Raw genomic sequence first — 21,097 nt, forward strand, 5'->3', positions numbered from 1 at the left:
TTATCACCTTATCAAAAAGGGAAACAAATTAAGGGGAATCAGACTCTTGTTTAGCTGAGCCTGGGAGGAGCTTTGCTGGCAGCAAAAAGCATGTGGGTAACACAAGAGTTCCTTTGAGCAGCTCTTGGGACCCTCTATCTCCTTTGTTTTCAAACCCAGCTGAATCTATCGAATGCCACACATCCTCATGTCATCAATAAGAGATTTTGTGAACAAGACGCACAAAGACAGCTGCCTGCTTTGCAGCAGGGACAAAACTGTTGCAGCAGCGTTGCTGCCTGGGGAGAGGACCTCTCTTTGCCCTGGCTGGGGTGCACTCAGGCCCTGTGGCGGTGTGGCTGCAGCTCTCTGGCTGCATCAGTTGCAGGGCAGGGGCAGGGGAGGGCTGGCAGCTCCGCAGAGGGAGGGCAGAGTCACCCCTGGGACGATTCATGGGGTTGGGGAGTGGCCCCATGGAGCTCTGCTTTACCCAAAAACCTCTCCTCAAGGCTGGCAGCGCTGCCCCTTTGTTCCCTCCACCAGGTGCTTGGATGCTAGACAACAATTTCTCACCTGTTCCCAAATCTGGCTTAAATCCCGTGACTCCATGAGCCTGGCTTTGTTCCCCAGAGTAGGAATCCACTGATCCCAGCCTGCTGCAGAGCACAATGCTGCCCGAAACTGGAGGAGAGGGCTTCCCTTGCCTCCGTACCCACAGGCACAGCCTCACAAATACATCCGACAGGAATGGAAGGCAGGGCTCCTCAGAAGCAAATTGCTCCAGTGCTGGAAGAAGGAGTAAGAATATTATCTACCAGTTGCTTAAGAACCAACCTTTTGCCACATGACAGCAACAACACAGACCAGTTGTGGGTGCAATTTTCTCCAGGTGAAACCCCAAGTTTTCCCAGTGCCTTTCCCAGATGCTGCTCGGGTAGGGCAGAACCGGCTCCATAAAACAGAAAGGATAAGCACAGAAGCCACTTCTCCATACTAAATTAGTGGTATCTACAAACCAGCTCCAGTACACAGGCTGTATTTCCAGACATATTAAACAAATAAACAACCCTCCTATTTCTTTAAAGAGGTTTATTTATATGTTAATGACTATATACCTAAATTTGCATTACTCTATGTATACTGTGTACACACACACAGAGGTGGATAAATAGATAAAAAAGGTTTGGGGCTTTGACTTTGGTCTATGTTCCTTATGCTTTGATTGAAGAGCACCAAAACCATAGGGGGAAGCTCTAAGGATGCTGACCTGACCCATCCACGGCAGCCGCGCCTGTGCGAGACCCTGTCCCAGTAAGGCACAGGCAGCTCTGAGCAGGTGGCTGTCACAGAATGGTTTGGGTTGGAAGGGACCTTAAAGCCATCCAGTTCCACCCCCACCTCTCCAGACTGTCCAGGTCCCTCTGGATCCAACCCTTCTCTCCAGTGTATCAAGTGAGCCACACAACTTGATGTCACTGGCAAACTTGCAGAGGTTGCCCTCAGTCGCACTGTCCATGTCTCTGACAAGATGTTAAACCACACCAGTCCCACCACAGCATCTCTGGGAAGCACCTCGAGTCCTGTTGGGTGCTGTGATCCAGGTGCTGGAAGCCCCCAGCGTGCCCTGCCTACTATGGCTCAGCATCAACCCGGGGACGCAGCTCGTAGCCGGAGAAGACAACCGCCTGCTGGATGTTGGGGGCCGGTTGGGGCAGCTGGCAGGTGCCAAGGACAGCCAGTGCTGCCCGCTCCACCTCCCTGTCCTTCACGGTGCTGTCACCAGGCTCAGTCTCATGGCCAGGCAGGGGCTGGAGAGCACAGATGAGCTGCTCTCCATCCTCTTCCCCGCTGGCCAGCAGCTTCACGGAGCTGAACGTTACCCAGTGTCCTGCCATGCCAAGGCTCTCCTGCAGGTCCTCCTGGCTGAAGCTCCCACCTTCTGTAGGCAGAGGAAAGCAGTTGCCTGCTCCCTGGGCTGGGCACTGGCGTTTAGAACAAAGCTGGAGGTGCAGGGAGAGCCACATCTCAGATGTCTGATAGTGCCCGTCACATGCGTAGCTGTCCTGGGTCAGTCCCATTGGCACTGGCTGCTCCAGCTCACCATCTTCATCTTCCTCCAGCTGTGGAGCAACCCAGGAGCCCAAACCATGCCTCAGATGGCTGTGGGTGAGGGATGAGTCCTTTTCCTCGAGGCAGTGTGGCCCAAAACCATTGGCACAGTAGCCACTCATGTCCTGGGGACGGCTTTCTCCGAGGAGCAGCTTGACTGTGGGTGGCGTTTGCTTGGTGGCAGGTGGCCCGCGGGAGGGAAGCAAGGTTGGCAGGAGCAGGGCGAGCGAGCCCTCCTCGAGCTCAGGGGTGGGCACTCTGATGGTCGCACTCAGCTCCTTGTTGAGGAGAACCTGCCAGGAAACAAAAAGCAAAGCAGTCAGCCTCAGCTTGCTGAAACCTCCAGCAGCCCAGGAGTGATGAGGTGATGAACCGTATTATCCTGGGGATGGAAATGGTCCTGGACAGCCCATCTGCTGTGCTCACACCCAGGAGAAACGTGTGCAGGGCTCTGCTCACTACAGCACGGAGGCTCTGGAGCCAGGGACAGTGAGAGAAGCCATCACACTGCTGCTTTTCAAGCTAATCCCCTGTCAGAAGCTGATGGAAGAACTCTCTGCTGCTCAGAGATGCAAGTAAACCCCACACAGAAGCCAAGAAAAACCAGTGAGCAAAGGGCACTGAGCTGGACCAAGGCAAGCAGAGCAGGCTGCCACCTCCTCTCCACATTGGCACAGGGAATTTCCTTAGCTTAGCAAGTTGGTTTTGTCCCCAGAGTGCTCAAAGGGCTGCTCAGCCCAGGCTGCTGTCACCTCCAGTGCTGGGAACCTGGGACACACCGGGAAACCGGGGCTTGGGGAGAAAGGCTGCTCTAATGACTGTTTCCTGCTGACCCATATCATGTTCAGCCTGGAGAACAGAAGGCTGCAGGGAGACCTTAGAGCAGCTTCCAGGACTGAAAAGGGCTCCAGGAAAGCTGGGGAATGGCTCTGGATCAGGGAGGGCAGGGAGAGGATGACGGGGAACAGTTGTAAGCTGAAAGAGCAGAGATTGAGAGGAGATTTTAGGAAGAAATGTTTTGCTGAAGGTGGGGAGGCCCTGGCCCAGGCTGCCCAGAGCAGTGGTGGCTGCCCCATCCCTGGAGGGGTTCAAGGCCAGGTTGGATGGGGCTTGGAGCAACCTGATCCAGTGGGAGGTGTCCCTGCCCATGGCAGGGGGTTGGAACTGGATGGGCTTTGAGGTCCCTTCCAACCCAAACCATTTTATGGTTCTATGTTTGGATCAGCTTAGCAGGGCTGCTGCTCCGGGAGCCTCTGAGTCTCAGAGCTGCAGAGGGGTGAGGGGCTGCACCCCACTCAGGCCAGGCTGTCTCAGGATAGCAGCCTCAGTGTTGGTTTCTTTTTCCCTCTTTCTCCCCTTTAAGCCGTTTCAGTTGGACATGCAAAAGCCAACAATGCTCACAGGCTATGTGCTGCCCAAGACACCCTCCACAAGCGCAACCCATGGCTGATTGATGCACCCCACTAATACCTCCTCTCACACAGCAAAGCCTGGGGGCAGAGATGGGGGGAGGCACCTGGGCAGCGAGACAGGTTTGGTGGGGAAAGAGGTGGGGCAAGGAGAGGTGCTGAGACCCCTGCAGATGCAGAGGACCCTGGCTCAGCTGCCAAAGGCTGGAAGAGGATCGTTAACTCACAAGCGTTTTCGGGAGGTTGATCTCCGAGGGGCTGAGGCAGGTGTACAGCCAGATGAAGCAGAGCCCGGTTATGATCAGCAACAGGAAGACACCACTCAGTATGGCAAGGAGGACCCAGGGAAAGCCTGCCAGGAGGTCACAACAGGCTGAGGGATGAAGTATTCCAGCCGGCATCCCCTCCAGCCTGCCCTACTCCATCCCTTCCCCAGAGCTCCTGTGGCAGGCTGCGATGGATGCTCAAGTAGGAGATGTGGAGCAAGCCCGAGGCAGATGGCAAGAGAGTATCTCCCTAAGGAAGATCCCCACAGGGTGTTACTGGGCCACCAACCCGATCAGAATGGCAGGGGAGGTGAGTGATCCACACCTCCACAGGTGCCCATGCTGCAAGCAGGACCTGAGGTTCAACCACAGCAGCTGAGCCAGCAAGAGAACTCTCACCTGCGGGAAGCGCTGGTGTCACCAAGCACAGCTCAGCCTCTTGGCTCTGCTCCCTGGCCATGCCCACAACCGCGGTCCGGATGCAATACTGTGTGCTGGGCATCAGGTAGCTGAAGGTGCACGGCATTTCCTCCCTACTCCGTTTGCAGGGCACCTGGAAGAAGAGAGGACGCGTGGCCAAGGCAGCTGGAGATGGGGTCTGTGCACTGCTCTGCTCACCAGCGCAGCTTCAACACCCCACTCGCCCCGTGGTGTGGAGCACAGACCCTCTCTCCCTGCTCCCCATCACCTGCAGCACTTTTTTCTTCACCCCAGGAGGGGTTCAGGATCCAGAACATCTCATTGAACACCTACTGCATGCTTGCATCTGAGCAGAAGGAGTTGGAAGTTTTTGATATTCATGAAAATAGTGTTTTCCTGCCACCCCAGGGTTGTGAGTTCCAAACTGCAAGCACAAAGCATCTTGCACCTGCTTACACTGCTGAGTACAGGTAGGGCTGGGGCACCTCTATGTGCACTACCACACCTTTGCAACCGGCCACGGGCATCTTCGCTGCAGCAGGAAGGCTTTTGCAAGTCCTGTGCCCTCAGAGCCTTGTCCACCCTGCCACGTACTTGCTGGATGAGCTTGTCCTCTTCATAAAGATTCAGCTGGTACCACAGCTTCCGCAGCACTCGGTCGACTGGCTTGTAAGAACCGGTTCTGCTTTGGTAGGGAGTGAGTGGCATGGTGATATTCACACTGAGGTTGTAGCCCTGGAGCAGCCAGGACAACTCTGGGGGGCCCACAATTGCTGTAGGGAGGGAAAAACAAATGGAGAAGGAAAATGAAGCCCTTCAAAAGAGAAGGCAGACAACTTGTTTCACTAGAAATGATGTTTTTCTGTCAGCCAACCCACTCCCAGTGCACAGAGACTTCCTCAGGTCTAACCTGAGGAACTTTGTGCTGTAAAACCAGCTCTAGAAACAGCAGCCCCCACGTCTTTGTGACAGCCAATGCTGCTTCTGCCTCCTCCAGCCTCACCACCACAAGCCAGGACAGACCTTCTGGCTCCCTGCTGCTGGACATTTCACCCCAGCCACCAGACGATGGACTAGAGACTTGCTGCAGAGTGCAGTCAGCATCTACTTCCATGGTAGCTGGATGAAGGGCGAATGAAAAGGGGAACACAAATGACTGGCATATGTAACGCTGGAGCTGCTCACACATTTGGTTCATTGTGATAAGCCACTGGGAGGTGGGTTACAGGAAGGTCCTGAAGTTTTTCCTTCCTCCTGAAAACAGCTAAGCTTTTTGGACAGGATAGCACCTCGCAAAGAGCAGCCAGGGCAAAAGGCAGCTGTGGAAGGACAACTCCTGCCTTCACCAGCCTGCTTTACCTTCCTAGAATGAAAATGCCCTCACCCAGCATCACCCAAACCCATGGCAGGGGATGCTTTTAAAAGGCAGCCTGGAGTGGTATCCTCTTTCCCACCCCATCTTATTCTGTTCTCCAGAGATCCAAATTCTCACAGTCTCTTGGTGGCCTTGGACCTCCCATACCGTGGCCTCACCTCACTGTGCCTCATCCTCTGTCCCCTTGCTCTTCACTCTGCTCTCCCAGCAGCTCTGCTCTCATCCCTCCCAACAGGGCTTGGGGCATTTTTCCCACCAGTATCTTCATATGATTTCCCACTATAACCCACCAGACCTCACCGAAGAGCCTTTTCCCCACTGACCCCTGGAAAGAGCCAGAGCCCAGCTGGAGAAGCTCCCTGGTCCTTACTGTCTCTGTACGGCTGCAGCTCGTTGGAATCAGCCCACTCAGACAGCTCGCCTCCAGCCTCTGTTCTCACCCTCGCCCAGTAGATATCATGGATCTTGTCAAAATACAGCTCACATGCCCAGGAGGAGCTGGTGCCGTTCCTCCAGCAGGCGTCTGCCTTGGTCCAGTCAGAGGTTCTGCCCATGAAGGAAACACAGCTGTTTCTCTTTTTCAGCACCTTCCTAGCCAATAAAAAAAAAGAGTCTGCCTGGCCATCACTGTCCCACCCAAGCGGATGCGTGAGGGGAGCACAGATGTTGGCCAACAGCATCCTGGGCTGCATTAGAAAGAGCAAGGAAGTCAAACACCCCCCAACACACCCTGGTGGGATGGCACCTGGAGTGCTGTGCCCTGAGCGGTGCTCTCTGCTACAAGGGAAAACACATCCATGCCAAAGAGCACCCACTGAAGCGCCAAGAAGGTGGCCAAGGGGTCAAGCCAGCTGTGGTATGAGAGAGGCTGAGTGAGCAGGATCTGCTGAGCCTCAAAAGGAGGTGGGCTAGGGCAGGGCGGGTGTTATCAGTGCAATGTAGTAAAGAAGACACAGACTTCTCAGCGGTGCCCATCGAAAGGACAAGAGGCAGCGGGCACAGGGTGAAACACAGGAAAGCAGAAGGAAAAAAAGACCCCAAACCCAACCCCAAAAGCAACCTCTTCTGTTTTTTTTTTCACTGGGAGGGTGACCAGGAAAAGGAACAAGTTGCCCAGGCAGGTTGTAGAGGCTTCATTCTTGAATGTGATCCAAACCCAGCAGGACACGGTCCTGAGTTGCCCCTGCTGGGGCAAGGGGATGAAAGAGCTGCTCTCCAGAGTTCCCTGCCAGCTCTGCTATTCCATTACTGCACATTTACTGTCGGATAATTCCCTGCCTAGTGGGGGTCCTCACCAGCCCCCTGCCAGGGTGCAAGAGGGACGAGCCGCCCTACCTACCGTCTCCTCCACTCCACCTGGTACGTGGCACCACTGGGCGAAACAGGGTCCGGCTCCCACTGCAGGTGGACGTGGAAGTTTTGTGCTTCCAGCTTCACGTCCCGTGGAGGCAACAGTGTGCCTGGGGAGAGGGGAAGCAGAGGGGGGTCAGGCGGCATTGCTATGCTCTGCAGGGGGACCATTCCTTGGTCATGGGCCTCCTCACCTTTCACAGGCATTGTGGGGCCTCCTCTCCTCCCTTCAGCCCCACATAAGCCAACACTGATTCCCTGCCAAGCTGAGGCAAGTGGCTCTCGGCATCTCTTGCACATCCCGCGTGTGTTCCTGCAGGAGGCACTGACACCCCAGCATGGTTGGGGGGAGGCCCTGGCCCAGGTCGCCCAGGGAAGCTGTGGCTGCCCCATCCCTGGAGGTGTTCCAGGCCAGGTTGGATGGGCCTTGGGCAGCCTGAGCCAGTGGGAGGTGTCCCTGCCCATGGCAGGGGGGTTGGAATTAGATGATCTTTATGGTTATTTCCAACTCAAACCATTCTGTGATTCTATGATTCTACGGTGACCCTGGGGTTCTCTTTCCCATCACACTTTCAAGATCACTGGGTCCCCTCCTCCCCTCAGGTACCATCTCTAGGGCTGAGAGTTGTTCCTGTGCTTCTTGCCGCACTGCCAGCCAGGGCCACCCCGCAGCCGGCCACGGCAGCTCCGGAGCTGGACTTACCCTGGAGCAGGGTGCAGCTGAGGGACAGAAGTAGGCTGAGGGCAAAGCTCATCCCTCTACGCCCCATCCATCTGCTCTCTGCTCTACGCTGTACCGCTGGGTGCTACACCGAGCGGAGCGGCTTGCCTGAGCTGTTCTGCAAACACGCCAGGCAGGTAGAACCTGCGATGAGAGAAAAGGGGTTGTTTTCCAAAGCTGCAACTCAGCAACACCAGTCGCAGGCATGCGTCACACACACCTTCTGCTGCACCCACCAGGACCAAGCTCCCAGTGGCATTTGGTCCTTCCCTGAGAGCAGCGAGAGGTCACGCTGCAGGTGTCATCGGGATGGGATGCGGGGGCTGAGAAAGCTCCTGCCCGCTGCTCGCCTGCTGTGGCTGTGACTCAGCCCTGCTCCGGGCACGGCTCACGGGGATGTGGCTGCTGAGACACCCTCAGCGCTGCTGCAGTCCCTGCGGGATGGGGAGGGTGCCAGCACACCTGCACCCGGCCAGGAGAAACGGGGCACCCCAGGGGCACCCTTCGAGGTGAGACTTTATGGAACTGCAGTGTGGGATGCGCCCACCTTACACCGACGTTGTGAGCGTGACTGTCTTGGCAAAGGGGTATAAAATGCTTTTCCCATGTTTTCCGCCCCTTGCAAGCATTCGGAGCAGGAGGAGCAGGCAGCAAGGGGGCATGGGCAGCCACAGACTGTGGGCAAGGGCTCCTAGCCCCAAGGAGACGGCTGCCAAACGCCAGAGCTGAAGAGCAGTGGGTTTAGGACTTCCCCCTGCTCCAACCCCACCAGGAGCCCTCCTGGCTTCGCAGCAGTGCCCTGGTGAAGTCAGCAGATGTTTCTCCTAGGAGGGAGAATGGGCCCCCAGGACTCTTGCCAAAACTCGTGAAGGTGCATTTGGCTCCCTGGGGAGATGATGGGGACCAGAGCTTCCGCAGGAGCGAGAGCAGCCACAGGACGGTCCCTGCCAGCCCCCTCCCAAGCCCAGCACAGTCAGTCCCTGTCTGTCTTGCCCAGAGGGGAAAAACCTTGCACCTCCTCCCCACGTTCTGGCTTCTGTAAAATACAGTTTAGTGGTTACCCTAATGACTGAAAATGCACGGTTTAAACTCCCTCTCCTCCATGCATCCCTTCCTTCGCCCGTGTCCCCCATCACCCTGAAGCATCAGCGCTCCGCTCTACCTTGGGCCACGCCGTCGCTCACCTGGCCCCTGCCATTAGAGGGACCTCCTGGAGCAAACGCGGCGGTGGTGTCCACGCAGACCACGCTCCGTTAACCGCAACTGCCTTCAGCTCAGCAATCCCATATTCGCATCCCAGAGCATTTGCTGGAAGCAGCATCAGCAGCTGCCTGGGTCCCAGGACCCCGATAGCTGGTGTCCTCAGCCCCGGTGCTGTGAGCCTGCGGCAGACGTTCTGCTGCCATGCTTCATCCCTGTTTCCTGGGTCAGGGCTAATTTTCTTCCTTCCTTCCTTGTTGAGGGTGTCTCATCTGTCTCGCCCGAGGGAAGCTCCCCGCACTGGCTCAGCAGTGCCCTCTGCGAGGAGGTGGTGAGGCAGAGCCTGGCCCTGCACTCTGGGCAGCACCCAGCATCCCAGCTCCTCCCAGCCCCAGCACCCAGAACCCTGGCTTCATTCAGCCTCAGCACCCGGCACCCTGGCTGCCCCCAGCCTCAGCAGCCACCGTCCCGCCTGCTCCCAGGTTCAGCTCCTGGCATCCCAGCTGCTCCCAGCCTCAACACCCAGCACTCCGACTGCTCCTAGCCTTTCACCTGGTCCCATAGGTGCTCCCAACATCAGCTGCCAGCATCCTAGCTGCTCCCAGCCGCTGCATCCAGCAACCCGACTGCTCCCAGGCTCAGCTCTCAGCATCCCAGCTGCTCTCAGGCTCAGCTCCCGGTGTCCCAGCTCCTCCCAGCCTTTGCACTCAGCATGCTGGCTGCTCCCAGGTTCAGCTCCCAGCATCCTGACTGCTCCTAGCCCCAGCACCCCTGGTACTCCCAACATCAGTTCCCAGCATCCCAGCTCCTCCCAGCCTCAGCACCCAGAACCCCGGCTGCATCCAGCCTCAGCACTCAGCATCTCATCTGCTCCCAGTCTTGGCACCCAGCATGTCAGGAGCTTCAAACCCTGACACCTGGTGTCCCAGCTGCTCCCAGCCTCAGCATCCATTATCCCGGGTGCTCCCAGCCTCAGCACCCAGCATCCCGTCTACACCCAGCCTCAGCATCCATTATCCCAGCTGATCCCACCCTCACCACTGAGTATCTCGGCTGCTCTCAGATCATGACCCCCTCGCGGGGACCTCTAGTGGCTCGTAGACAGAAGTCAGCGGACAGGCAGGACTCGGCATATCAGACACAAGCCCCACAGAGCTCTGTCCCCACAGAGCCACCACCAGAAGTTTTTACCCCTGCCAACACCAGTGCTGCAGGCTGGGCACGCAGACCTGGGCTGCTGTGACCTGTGTTGCCCTGGAGACCGCAAGCAACCTGTGCACAGCTCAGCACTGCCCTATGCATCCCAACCTTCCGGCAGCACCCTGGGGAAAAGCAGCAGGGTTGATGCTTTCTGAGAGTGCCACACGGTGCACCGCTACAAGACTAACAGAGCCATGGATCGTGGCCATGCTGAAGCCTGCCAGCACCCTTCAGCTCTGCCAGGAGCCGAGCAGACTTTGCAAACCCAGGCATTTTCAAGAAAGAGCCCAGCAGCAGTCGAGTGCCACCCCTGGGACAGATGCTGCCACACTCAATGCTGTCCCTGGGCTGTGCCCACAGCCAGCAGCATTTGGCAGCCTTGGCACATCCCATGTGGCACATGGAGACTGGGTTGGTGTCTGGAGGTCCGGCAGCTGCACAGCTGGCACGGCAAGAGATGTCAGGACAAGGATATGCAGCCAGCAGTGAACTGAGCAGAATCTTTAATCTCACCTTGCTGAGAACACCTCAGGTGTGCAGCCTGCCCCAGCGCAGCCAGCTGCCCACGCTTCTGACTGTGCCCGCTTGAGCGGCAGGGGATACCAGCCATGCTGGGGGAACCCCTGGGACCGATGGGGAAGAAGACATGGGCAGGAGATGCTTTAGACTTCTCAACACACAATGCAGCATTTCAAGAGCTCTTCCGATGCTGTCAAAAGCTCACAAGAGCAAAAGCTCCTTCTCCCTTCCTTGACAGCTTCAGATGTGGCAGAGCCCAGCACCATCCACCCCCACAAAGCATAGCCGGTGAGATGAAGTGTAAAGCCCCTCTCCGTTTTTGGTTAGAGGGTTGGGGAAGCCCTGTGGCAGCTCAGGGAGGCTGCAGGGGCCAGCAAACCTGCGGCGCATCCCAGGGGCAGGGCAAGACCGAGGAGGCTGGATGCGCCTGGAGAACCCCGACGGTAATGCTGTCCCCAAGCAATCTGGCAGCACCTCCCCTCTCCAGCCTCCACTACGCAGCTTCAAAGTGCTGAGCATTACAGAGAGACAGCCATCTCCATGCCCAGGAGAAGACAGGTCCCTGCCACAGGTGGGACGCAGGCAGGCTGCTGCCAGCCCACAGCACAGAGGCTCCCGAGGGGCTACAAAGACAATAGGTCTCTCCCCTGGCAGAGGGTGCTGCAGGGAGGAGACAACTCCAGGGGCTTCCCCGGGGTCTGGAGGCACCCAGGGTCATCCCCAGGAGGGCATAAGGTAGGTGCAGGGGGAATGGGTAGTGGCATGATGGCATCAGGCATCAGCATCTGCCGCCACCTCGCTGGGCACCATCGTCTCTGTCCTTGCCTCCCCGCAGTGACAGGAGGCCCCGACTAAACTTCGCCAGGTGAAACCCACCCTCCGAAGGCCTTCTCCAGATACCGGGCCACCGCCAGCGTCAGGTGGTCGTTGTAGGAGGCGGCCACAAGCTGGATGCCCAGCGGGAGGCCCTCGCTGTTCAGGCCCAGTGGGCACTGTGTCACTGGCAAGCCCAGGACGTTGAAGATGGCTGGAAGAGAGAAGGTTGCATCAGAGCAAGCACAGAAAGTGGAATAAATCACTGCCTGGCTCTCTGCCACTTCGGGCAGGCAGCTGCTGCCATGCATGGTGCCAGGTGTCTGGGAACTGGTCCTTGCCGGAGTGGTGCAGAGACATAATGACAAGGGGACATTGCGGGCTGGAGGTTCCCACTGCCCACATCACACGTGCAAATTGCACCCATAAGTGACAACACACTCATGTGGCACTTGCCATGGCATGCCAGGATCTGCTTTGGGACATTCCTTCCCTAGGCACCATTCCTCTGTTCAACATTGCAATGTGGCGCTGGCATCAACGAGCTCAAGATGCAGGGAAGACACATACAGAGCCCCAGACTGTAGCCCAAGAGCTGCAGCAGCTCTGGTGCCTGGCAAACCACACTGCCTGCTGTAACAGCACGAGTGCAACCCACTGGGACAGGGTGTCCCCTCCCTCCTGCAATCAGACACATCCATAAGAGTGACAGAGTGGTGAAGCCCTGGCAGAGGCTGCCCAGGGCAGTGGGGGAGTCTCCATCCCTGGAGGGGTTCAAAACATGTGGCTGTGGCACCTGGGCACATGGTTTAGCAGGCACGGTGGGGTTGGGCTGATGGTTGGACTGGATGAGCTGAGAGGGCTTTTCCAACCTTAATGACCTGCCCTACTGTAGACAGCAGGTACAAACACCACACATTTTTACAGCACGACCATAATCCTTGCCCCATTTTCCAGAGCAGTGAGACACTGCTCTGCGATAGGAATCCCACTGTCAGCGGTGGAAACACTCTAGGTGGAATTCCCGAGCTGCCAGCCCTCTCCGCTGCAGCAGGCAAGGGCATGCCCGAGCCCTGCCTGCCCCTCTGCAGCGTCAGCACCGCTCACCTGTGTAGGCGAAGTTGAAGGGCATGCATATGGGGGAGTGGTGCCTGGGAGCAACGGTGGGGTGGGAGGGGTAGAGAAGCACCCCATCTGGTCCCAGCAGTGCCTCCATCTCCTCCTGCAGGCTCTTCCCCATGCTCACCAGCTTGGCGTTCCCGCCAGGATTGAGTTTCATCAGCTTCTCTGTCAGTCCCAGGGCTGCAGGGCAAGGGCACAAACAGGAACAGAGGGGGAACCAGAAAGATTATGCAGGCTCGAAAGCGCACTGCTCGGCCACACACAGCGTCCCCCAGCTCCCAGCATCCCACAAGGTCCCCTCCCTCTTGTCTCCCAGAGCAGATTGACCCCTGCTTCTGGCACAGCTCTGCAGCCAGCTTTGCCAAGAGAAAGGCTTTGAGCCTGCCCATCACTTCAAGGATTTTTTTTCCAGCCACTGGGATGGAGCAGAGCTGGTGAAGCGACCTTAGCACTCATTAAACAGCAACACAACAGTGTTAATCTGTAGGGCTCTGCAAGGGCACCTCCTGGCCTTACCAATAGCTGGGAAAGTGTGGGAAGACATCCCCACGAGCCACTTCATCAGCTCCCACAGCGGCCACACCGGCTTCCCATGGTCCCCCAGCAGGTCCGTGAAAAGCTGTGCATCCTGTAACACACACAGAGTGCTCCCCCCATCAACACTGTCAGTCAGGGCCCAGAGGGGAACAGCCCGAATGACAGACAAATCTTTGGCTGCCAATTATCATAATAAAGCTGTTTTCAGACAAGAGATGCCCGTCAGGAGCTTACATAGATACAGCACTAGTCCAGAGCAGCAGCAGGAGCATCTCTCCCTGCCAGAGCCAGCAAGAAGGGGACCTCGCTCTGCAGAAAGAGAGCCCCCAAAAGCAGCACCTTTCAGTACCCCTCCTCTGACACAAGGCAAGGGATGAGGCACCTCCTGTACAAGGACATGCTGAGAGTTGGGGTTGTTCAGCCTGGAGGACAGAAGGCTGCGGGGAGACCTTAGTGCAGTTTCCAGTGCTGAAAGGGGCTCCAGGAAAGCTGGGGAGGGGCTCTGGATCAGGAAGGGCAGGGACAGGATGAGAGGGAACAGTTTTCAGCTGCAAGAGGGAAGATTGAGATGAGATCTTAGGGAGAAATGTTTTGCTGTGAGGGTGGGGAGGCCCTGGCCCAGGTTGCCTAGAGCAGTGGTGGCTGCAGGTGTTCAAGGCCAGATTGGATGGGGCTTGGAGCAACCTGATCCAGTGATAAGTGTCCCTGGCCAAGGCAGGGTTTTGAGATTAGATGGGCTTTGAGGTCCCTCCCAACCCAACCCATTCCATGATTCTCTGGACAATTTCTCTGGCAGGCATTTACAGCTGTTATATGGCTGTGGGATCAGGAAAAAGGAGGCAAGGTGGCAAGGCGTGCCCTGCCTAGCAAAGTGGGGGTGGTTTATTTATCTGGTGGTTTATTGGTGCTACAAAATACTTCTGTGCAAGCACAGAGCACAGCACAGTAGCTACAATTCAAAGGAAAAATAATACATGCAGGCCTGCTGCTGAAAAGTGGTTAATCCAGCCTCAGTCCTGGCATCCTAACAGGCATTAATACCAAACTACGATGTCAGGAGATGTCAGGCAATAGCGAGGCAGGATGCTACCTGCTTGCACAGAAAAGGCCAACATGCTAAAATGGCCTCTCTACCCCTAAACCATCTTGCTCCTCTACTGGAAGCCGCATCATCATCTCCTTGGAGAGCAAGGGAGAAGGGGTTGCATAGCTTTGGAAAGAGATGAAAGGAGCACTGCAGGGACAAAAAGAGCAGAGAAAGCCCCTAGGCAGGTCTGGGAAGCCTACAGCTCTCCATGGCTGGCCCCAAACAGCCAATCCTTCTCTTCTGCTACCGAATTTGTGCCTTTGCCAGCTTGGTCTGACATACCTGCCCATCACTATCCTTGGATGACATCATGGCTGACCAGATCTGGAAGGAATACTTCATCTTGTGGATTGCCACACGCTGAACTTGGACCCCTAACTTGCTTTCGAGGTGCTCCACCACCTAAGGAGAAGAGCAGGAAGAGTTTTGTTTTTTTTTCCAGAAGGCTGTGATATACTGCAGTCAGTCCATGGAAACTAGGGACAGGAGAAAGTCGAGGAGCAGCTTCTCTCTGCTGCCATGCAAGGGATCTGCAGATCCTGCCCAGTCCCCTCTACTCGGAGCAGCAGGACCTGCCGCAATGACAACCTCTAAGCTACCCAGACAGCCCTCCATGCCACCCCCCAGCAAGGCTGCACAGAGAGCAACACAGAAGATTTCCTTGACAAACAAAAAGGTTGAAGGGGGTTCCAGGAAAGCCATGGAGGGGCTCTTGGTCAGGGAGGGCAGGGATAGGATGAGGGGGAATGGTTTTGAGCTTAAAGAGGGGAGATTGAGATGTGATCTTAGGAAGAAATGTTTTGCTGTGAGGGTGGGGAGGCCCTGGCCCAGGTTACCCAGAGCAGTCGTGGCTGCCCCATCCCTGGAGGGGTTCAAGGCCAGGTTGGATGGGCCTTGGAGCCCCTGATCCAGCAGGAGGTGTCCCTGCCCATGGCAGGGGGGGTTGGAACGGGATGGGCTTTGAGGTCCCTCCCAACCCAAACCACTCCCTGATTCTATGAAAGTTCCTTTGCATGACTAAAAACCAGGCAGCAATCCTGGGAAGACTGCAAACACAGAGCCATCGCTCCACCGTGTGAAGGCCTCCATAACGTGGACAAGAGATGTTAAGAAAGAAAAATACAGCTACTGCAATGGAAATTGGGCCAAAAACTTCGGACAGCCTGGTGCACTCCAGCACACAGGTGCTGCTGGCATGAGCATGGCAGCCACTCACAAGATCTTGCCCTTGTTTCTTCTTTAACAGAGAAGAAATAGGTCTTTCCGCTTTTTTCCCCTGGAAGCATAAGAGTGGAACTCGAGGGTACCTCTGCCGTGCTGCAGTCTGCAGTCCTCCCTCCCAGCAGCTACACACAGAGCAGCCCACCTCGCCTCCAAGGTATCCTCAGACTGGTCCCCCAGCTTTTATCACCAGAGACACACACTCTCTGTTCTTTCTTACCTTCTTTTGGGCCTGCAAGATCTCCTTGTCCACAGGTGACACAAAAATGGACCCGCCATCATGATCCATGCAGTGAAATTTTATTTTCTCCAGCGACACCTTTTCATCCAGCTTCAGCCTGGGAAAGGAACGGCACTTTGCTCACAAATACATCCCTGGCTCCTCCTCAGCTGCCAGAGCTGCTCCCATGCTTGCTAATGTGTCCTGTTCTGCTCCTTGGGGTGGGAAGGAGCATCCCTGAAGACATGCTGCCCACAGCCCAGACAGCTGCTTGCCCACCCCATCAGTCGCTCAGGAAAACCATGATCGCTCAAGATGCGCCTTGTAATTACAGACCCTGGCCATGGCCAAGGCTGAGACTGCACCACAAGAGCCACTGAGAAACAAAAGTGGCAACAGAGGAAAGCAACTGCAGCCAAGAGGCAGGAACTGCCTGCTCCACTCCATCTCTGCTCTGTTCCTTACTGGGATGTGCACATAAAAGGCTGCTTGGTTGCATGGATCTACAGAGAGCCCAAATGGGGCCAAGGTATGGGACAGAAAAAAGTAAAAAAAGCACAGGTAAAACCCAAAATAAAGGCCAGCCCTGGAGGGATGGGCCATGCTGGGCAGCGCAATCTGGAGCAGCTCAAAGTCTCTTCTCCCAAGTAGAATCATAGAATGGTTTGGTTTGGGTTGGAAGGGACCTTAAAGATCACTTAATTCAAATCCCCCTGCCATAGGCAGGGACACCTCCCACCAGATCAGGCTGCCCAAGGCCCCATCCAACTTGGCCTTGAACACGTCCAGGGATGGAGCATCCAGAACTTCCCTGGGCAACCTGTTCTGGTGCCTCGCCACTCTCATGGTGAAGAAATTCCTCCTTATGTCTAGTCTAAATTTGCCTCTCTCTGATTTATAGCTGTTGTAACAAGTGATAGGATGAGAAGAAGTAGTGTCAAATTGTGTCAGGGGAGGTTTAGACCAGATATGAGGAACAATCTCTTTACTGAAAGAGTGGTGAAGCCCTGGCAGAAGCTGCCCAGGGCAGTGGTGGAGTCTCCACTCCTGGAGGGGTTCAAAAACCGTGTGGCTATGGCACCTGGAGACACGGTTTATCAGGCACGGTGGGGTTGGGCTGATGGTTGGACTGGATAGGCTGAGAAGGCTTTTCCAACCTTAACGATTCCATGATTCTAAGTAGATGAGACCAAATCAGCAGCTTGAAGCAGCAGGAGCAACTTACTTGGCAACTCCGGGACCAGCCATGACCCTCAGCATCAGCTCAAGGTCCTCTGCGTAGCGGCACATGGGTCCTGTGCACAGGAAGCTGGTCCGCACCCCTTGAGCGTTTGGGAACTGACCGTCATTGGGCACCACCCCTGAGAGCACAGAGGGACACTGGGCACCACCCCACGAGCAGCCATCGCCGCCAGCCACGGTGAGCTGTGCCAAAGGGTGTGGGGGGACACAGCTGACCCAGCATTGCATGCATCAGTGGGGCTCACGAACTGCTGGCACAGTGCACAGGGTGGGGAAGGGAGGAGAAGCACCCAGCCAGGACACCAGCTGCCAGGGAATGCCCTTGTAACAGATCCTGACCTTGGGAAAACTTCCCATGCTGAGGATGCAACACCACAGGAAAACACCTCCCCGCTCTCATGCGCTTGGCATTTGGCCACCAAACGGCTTCCCACTGCAGAGGGCAGGTTGTGCTCAGGCAGCAGGCATGTCCTGTGCAAGACGTTGCCTGTCCCCTTGCAGCAATGCCACCAGTGACAAGCACAGGTCCTGAACAGGTTCCTCCCCCGTCCGCATTCAACCTCCTAGCATTTCTGCTGAGGACACGAGATCCCCAAGCTCTACCTGTTGTGGGTTTGTGGCCGAAGATTCCGTTGAAGAAGGCAGGCATCCGGATGCTGCCACCGATGTCGGATCCCACACCTATGACCGAGCAGGCTGCTGCCAGGACACCACCCTCTCCACCTGGATGGGAAAAAACACAGCAAAAATCCCACAGGCTGATAGTGTAAATCATCCAGCACAGCAGGAGCTTCAGCCAGTGGCCACATCCCTGTGCATGAAGATGAGTAGGGAGCCACCCCAGCTTTAGTGATGCCTGGAGGGCAGCTTGGGAACATGGGCCAAAGGGATTTCCCTGCCGAAGCGCTGCACCAGCAGTGCTGTGTGCATGCAGAGTCAGCATGACAGGGTGAGTCGAAGCATCCTGGCTTGGCTCAGCCATAGAGCAGGGAAGGGATCATCCCACTGGACTTGGTACTGGTGAGGCTGCACCTTGAATCCTAGGTTCAGCTTTGGGTTACTCACTACAAGAAGGACGCTGAGGGGCTGGTGCGCATCCAGAGAAGGCAATGGAGCTGGGGAAGGGGCTGGAGAACAGGGGTTGTGGGAGTGGCTGAGTGACCTGAGGCTGTTTAGCCTGGAGGAGGCTGAGGGGAGACCACTCTCTGCAGCTCCTGGAAAGGAGGTTGGAGTGAGGTGGGTGCTGGGCTCTTCTCCCAAGTAACGAGTGATAGATGAGAGGAAATGGCCTCAAGTCGCAACAGGGCAGGTTTAGATTGGATATTAGGGAAAATTTCATCATTGAAAGAGTGGTGAAACACTGGCAGAGGCTGCCCAGGTTGGTGATGGATTGTCTGTCTTTGGAGGGGTTTGAAAAAATATGTAGATGTTGAAAAAATATGTAGATGTTAAAAAAACGTGTAGCTGTGGCACTTTAGGATACGTTTTAGCAGGCACAACGGGGTTGGGGTGAGTTAGACTGGATGAGCTCAGAGCTCTTTTCCAACCTCATGGATTCTATGATTCTATGGAGTGACACTGGCCCTAACATCCAGGAGATGCAAAGCGACTGGACCTCCAAATGGCCTACTGCCCTGCCAGGGAAAGGGGCCTGGGAGCTCTGCAGGAGCCCAGGAACAAGTTTAAGCACCACGCAGAGGACTTGGGAATGCTTCCTTACTGCATTCTAACCCAGAGCTGTGCAGGCCAGTGCTGAGGCGCAGGGTCTCACCTGAGCTGCCACCCACGATGCGCTGCAGGTCGTAGGGGTTGTTGGTCCGGCCGTAGAGCCTGTTGCTGGACTCGTACCACATGCACAGCTCGCTGCAGTTGGTCACACCCAGCGGGATGGCACCGGCCTGCTTTAGCCGGGACACCACCGTGGCATCCGAGGTGGCAATCACATTACGCCGGCTGACCAAGCCAGATGTGTTGGGCATCCCTGTGGCATCAGGATCAACCATGGAGGGAGGTGTCAGGGCCAACTCCTCCAAGATTACCCTGGGGGCAGCAGGGTCCCAGGGACCACGGCTGAGAGAAGCAGGTCTTCAGCAAGGGCTGCTCCTCAGAGACACCACAGTGTTTGGGTGCTAAAAGTGAATGAAGCTGCAGTAGCCCAGGCAGAGGTGGGTGCAGACCTGGGAAAGGGAAGCTGCGTCCCTGCCGCAGCCACTCGCCACCCTGGGGCTGAGAGGGAGTGAGTCACAACCATGAGGCTGGAGAGCAGTGAAGGCAAACCTACCATGCAGAGAAAAGGCCTCCTTGACGGTGATGGGTACGCCTAACAAGGGGAACTTCTCCTCCAGGTAGTCATCGCCAGGGCTCTCTGCAAGCAGCTTATCAACCTGCTGGGCTTCCTGCAGGGCCTCCTCGAACCTGCAAAGATGTAACCTTTGGAGATGCTCCTCTCCAGCCTTGAGGGACTGGCAAGGAGCAGACATCACTGCAGGGTGAGCAGATGCCATGGAGTTGGTAGAGGGAGAGGAGGCATCCCCAGATGTTCTTCTTTGGGGACAGCCAGCCTCGCTGTGAGCCAACCATCCTCTCTCCTCCCCAGGTTACCTGTCCTTAACAATGGCATTGATGAGGGGATTGACCTCCTTGATCCTCTCCACATAAGCCTCCACCACCTCGATGCACTTCACCTGAAACAGCAAATAAGGGGGAAGGGGCAGTCAGAGGCAGGCTAGGGGATGAGGGGCACCCCAAGGACCAGGGACGCCCCTGCAAGGACCAGGACATGCTCCCCCCTTGCAGGCACAAGAACAGCCCCAGGCCCAGGACCTTCCTCAAGGACCGGACACCCTCACCAAAGGACAGAGCACAACCATCCCTCCCAAAGCCCCCCCTCCTCCAAGGACTGGAACCCCTACTATGGACCAGGACACCCCCCTGGCCTTGGGATTCCTCCCCCAAGGACCAGGGCCCCAGTCCCTCGAGGTCAGGGACCTTCCACAGCCTCAAGATTATCTTAACCAAGGACCAGGACCCTCCCCAGGGACCAGGACACCCTCCCGAAGGACTGGGACATGCCAACCCCTCCAGCGAAGACTGGGATGGGACTCACCCCCCTCCCAAGCACCAAAACATCCCCAAGGACTGAGATACACCTCCAAGGACCGGGAAATCCCCACGGAGCAGGACCCCCCCTCCAAGGACCGGGACCTTCCCTCTCAAGGATCGGGACATCCTCCCTCCAAGGACCGGGACCTGACCCCCTGGGACCCGGACATGCCCCCTCCAAGGACCGGGACGCCCCTTCCCCCTAAAGGCCCAAGTCCCCCCCCCAAGGACCGAGACATCCCCAAGGACAGGGACATCCCCAAGGAGGGGCATTCCCCCCCAACTCCCCCCTCCAAAGGACGGGTACATCCTCAAGGACCGGGACATCCCCCCCCTCCCCCCCCTCCAAGGACAGGGACCCCCCCCAAGGACCGAGACATTCCCCCCAGGGACCAGACACCCTCCCAAAGCACTGGGACACCACAATCCCTCCAGCAAAGACTGGGATGGGACTCACCCCCGTCCCAAGCACCAAAACATCCTCAGGGGCTGAGATACACCCCAACGACCTGGACCTCCCTCCAAGGACCGGGATATCCCCAAGGATGGGGACATTCCCCCTCCCTCCCCCCTCCAGCTCCCCTCCCCAAAGGACGGGGACATCCTCAAGGACCGGGACCTCCCCCCGCTTCCCTCCAAGCACCGGGACCTCCCCCCTTCCCCCGCAAGGACCGGGACCTCCCCACAGACCGGAGCCCCCTCCACGGACCCGGACATCCCCAAGGACCGGGGCCTCCCTGCTCGCCCCGGTCGGCCCCCCGGCCCCGCACCTGCCGCAGCCGCAGGCGGGCCGCCAGCTGCCGCGCCGGGAGCCGCAGGAGGGGGTGCCGCGGGGCCGGGACGGCGCGGGGCGGCGCGGGGGCGGCGAGGGCCAGCAGGGCCAGGGCGGCGCGGGACAGCAGCCGCAGCAGCCGCGCCAGGCAGCGCTCGGCCAGCGACCGCCCCGCCATCACCGCCCGCCCCGCGGAACTGACGCGCCCGGGGCCGCCCGAGCGCCGCTGCTGCCAGTCTGGCTGCGCCCTCCCTCCGCGGCTGCTCTCTGCCTCTCTCCTGCCCTCCCTCTCCTTCCCTCTCTCTCTTCCCCTCCCTCCCTGTCTGCTCTCCCTCCTTCCCTCCTCCCCATCTCTCTCTCTCCCTCCCTTTATCCTTCCCTCTGCCTCCTTCCCTCTCTTCTTCCCTCTCCCTTCCTCCCCTTCCTTTCCTCG

General features: G+C 57.2%; 2 protein-coding genes across 3 annotated transcripts; both read right to left on the minus strand.

Moving 5' to 3' along the window:
* Window positions 1-1,072: 1,072 nt before the first annotated feature.
* On the minus strand, window positions 1,073-4,001 carry LOC128853178 (uncharacterized). The gene is made up of 2 exons (XM_054075803.1): window positions 3,725-4,001; window positions 1,073-2,381 (listed from the first exon to the last, which is right to left on the minus strand). The coding sequence occupies exons 1-2, from the start codon at window positions 3,896-3,898 to the stop codon at window positions 1,611-1,613; spliced, it is 945 nt and encodes a 314-aa protein (XP_053931778.1). The 5' UTR covers window positions 3,899-4,001; the 3' UTR covers window positions 1,073-1,610.
* A 2,896-nt stretch (window positions 4,002-6,897) lies between these two features.
* FAAH2 (fatty acid amide hydrolase 2) lies at window positions 6,898-20,897 on the minus strand. 2 transcript variants are annotated; one of them, XM_054075802.1, is made up of 13 exons: window positions 20,663-20,897; window positions 19,392-19,474; window positions 19,072-19,205; window positions 18,562-18,771; window positions 17,394-17,513; window positions 16,774-16,909; window positions 15,549-15,666; window positions 14,390-14,509; window positions 13,000-13,111; window positions 12,469-12,663; window positions 8,814-11,575; window positions 7,612-7,773; window positions 6,898-7,018 (listed from the first exon to the last, which is right to left on the minus strand). In XM_054075802.1, the coding sequence occupies exons 1-11, from the start codon at window positions 20,840-20,842 to the stop codon at window positions 11,400-11,402; spliced, it is 1,584 nt and encodes a 527-aa protein (XP_053931777.1). In that variant the 5' UTR covers window positions 20,843-20,897; the 3' UTR covers window positions 6,898-7,018; window positions 7,612-7,773; window positions 8,814-11,399. The 2 variants fall into 2 exon arrangements, with proteins under 2 accessions (XP_053931777.1, XP_053931776.1); XM_054075801.1 differs by having other exon boundaries at window positions 8,792-11,575.
* Window positions 20,898-21,097: the final 200 nt, after the last annotated feature.

This window comes from Cuculus canorus, chromosome 10 (assembly GCF_017976375.1).
Source record: "Cuculus canorus isolate bCucCan1 chromosome 10, bCucCan1.pri, whole genome shotgun sequence".
NCBI classification, from domain to species: Eukaryota; Metazoa; Chordata; class Aves; order Cuculiformes; family Cuculidae; genus Cuculus; species Cuculus canorus.

Coding starts and splice junctions, on each gene's coding strand:
- LOC128853178 (XM_054075803.1), bottom strand. CDS start 3,898: ATGCCGGCTGGAATACTTCATCCCTCAGCCTGTTGTGACCTCCTGGCA. Junction 2,382..3,724: donor TCAACCTCCCGAAAACGCTT/GTGAGTTAACGA, acceptor GTTTCCTGGCAG/GTTCTCCTCAACAAGGAGCT.
- FAAH2 (XM_054075802.1), bottom strand. CDS start 20,842: ATGGCGGGGCGGTCGCTGGCCGAGCGCTGCCTGGCGCGGCTGCTGCGG. Junction 19,206..19,391: donor AATGCCATTGTTAAGGACAG/GTAACCTGGGGA, acceptor ACATCTTTGCAG/GTTCGAGGAGGCCCTGCAGG. Junction 14,510..15,548: donor TCTTGCAGGCCCAAAAGAAG/GTAAGAAAGAAC, acceptor TCTTCTCCTTAG/GTGGTGGAGCACCTCGAAAG.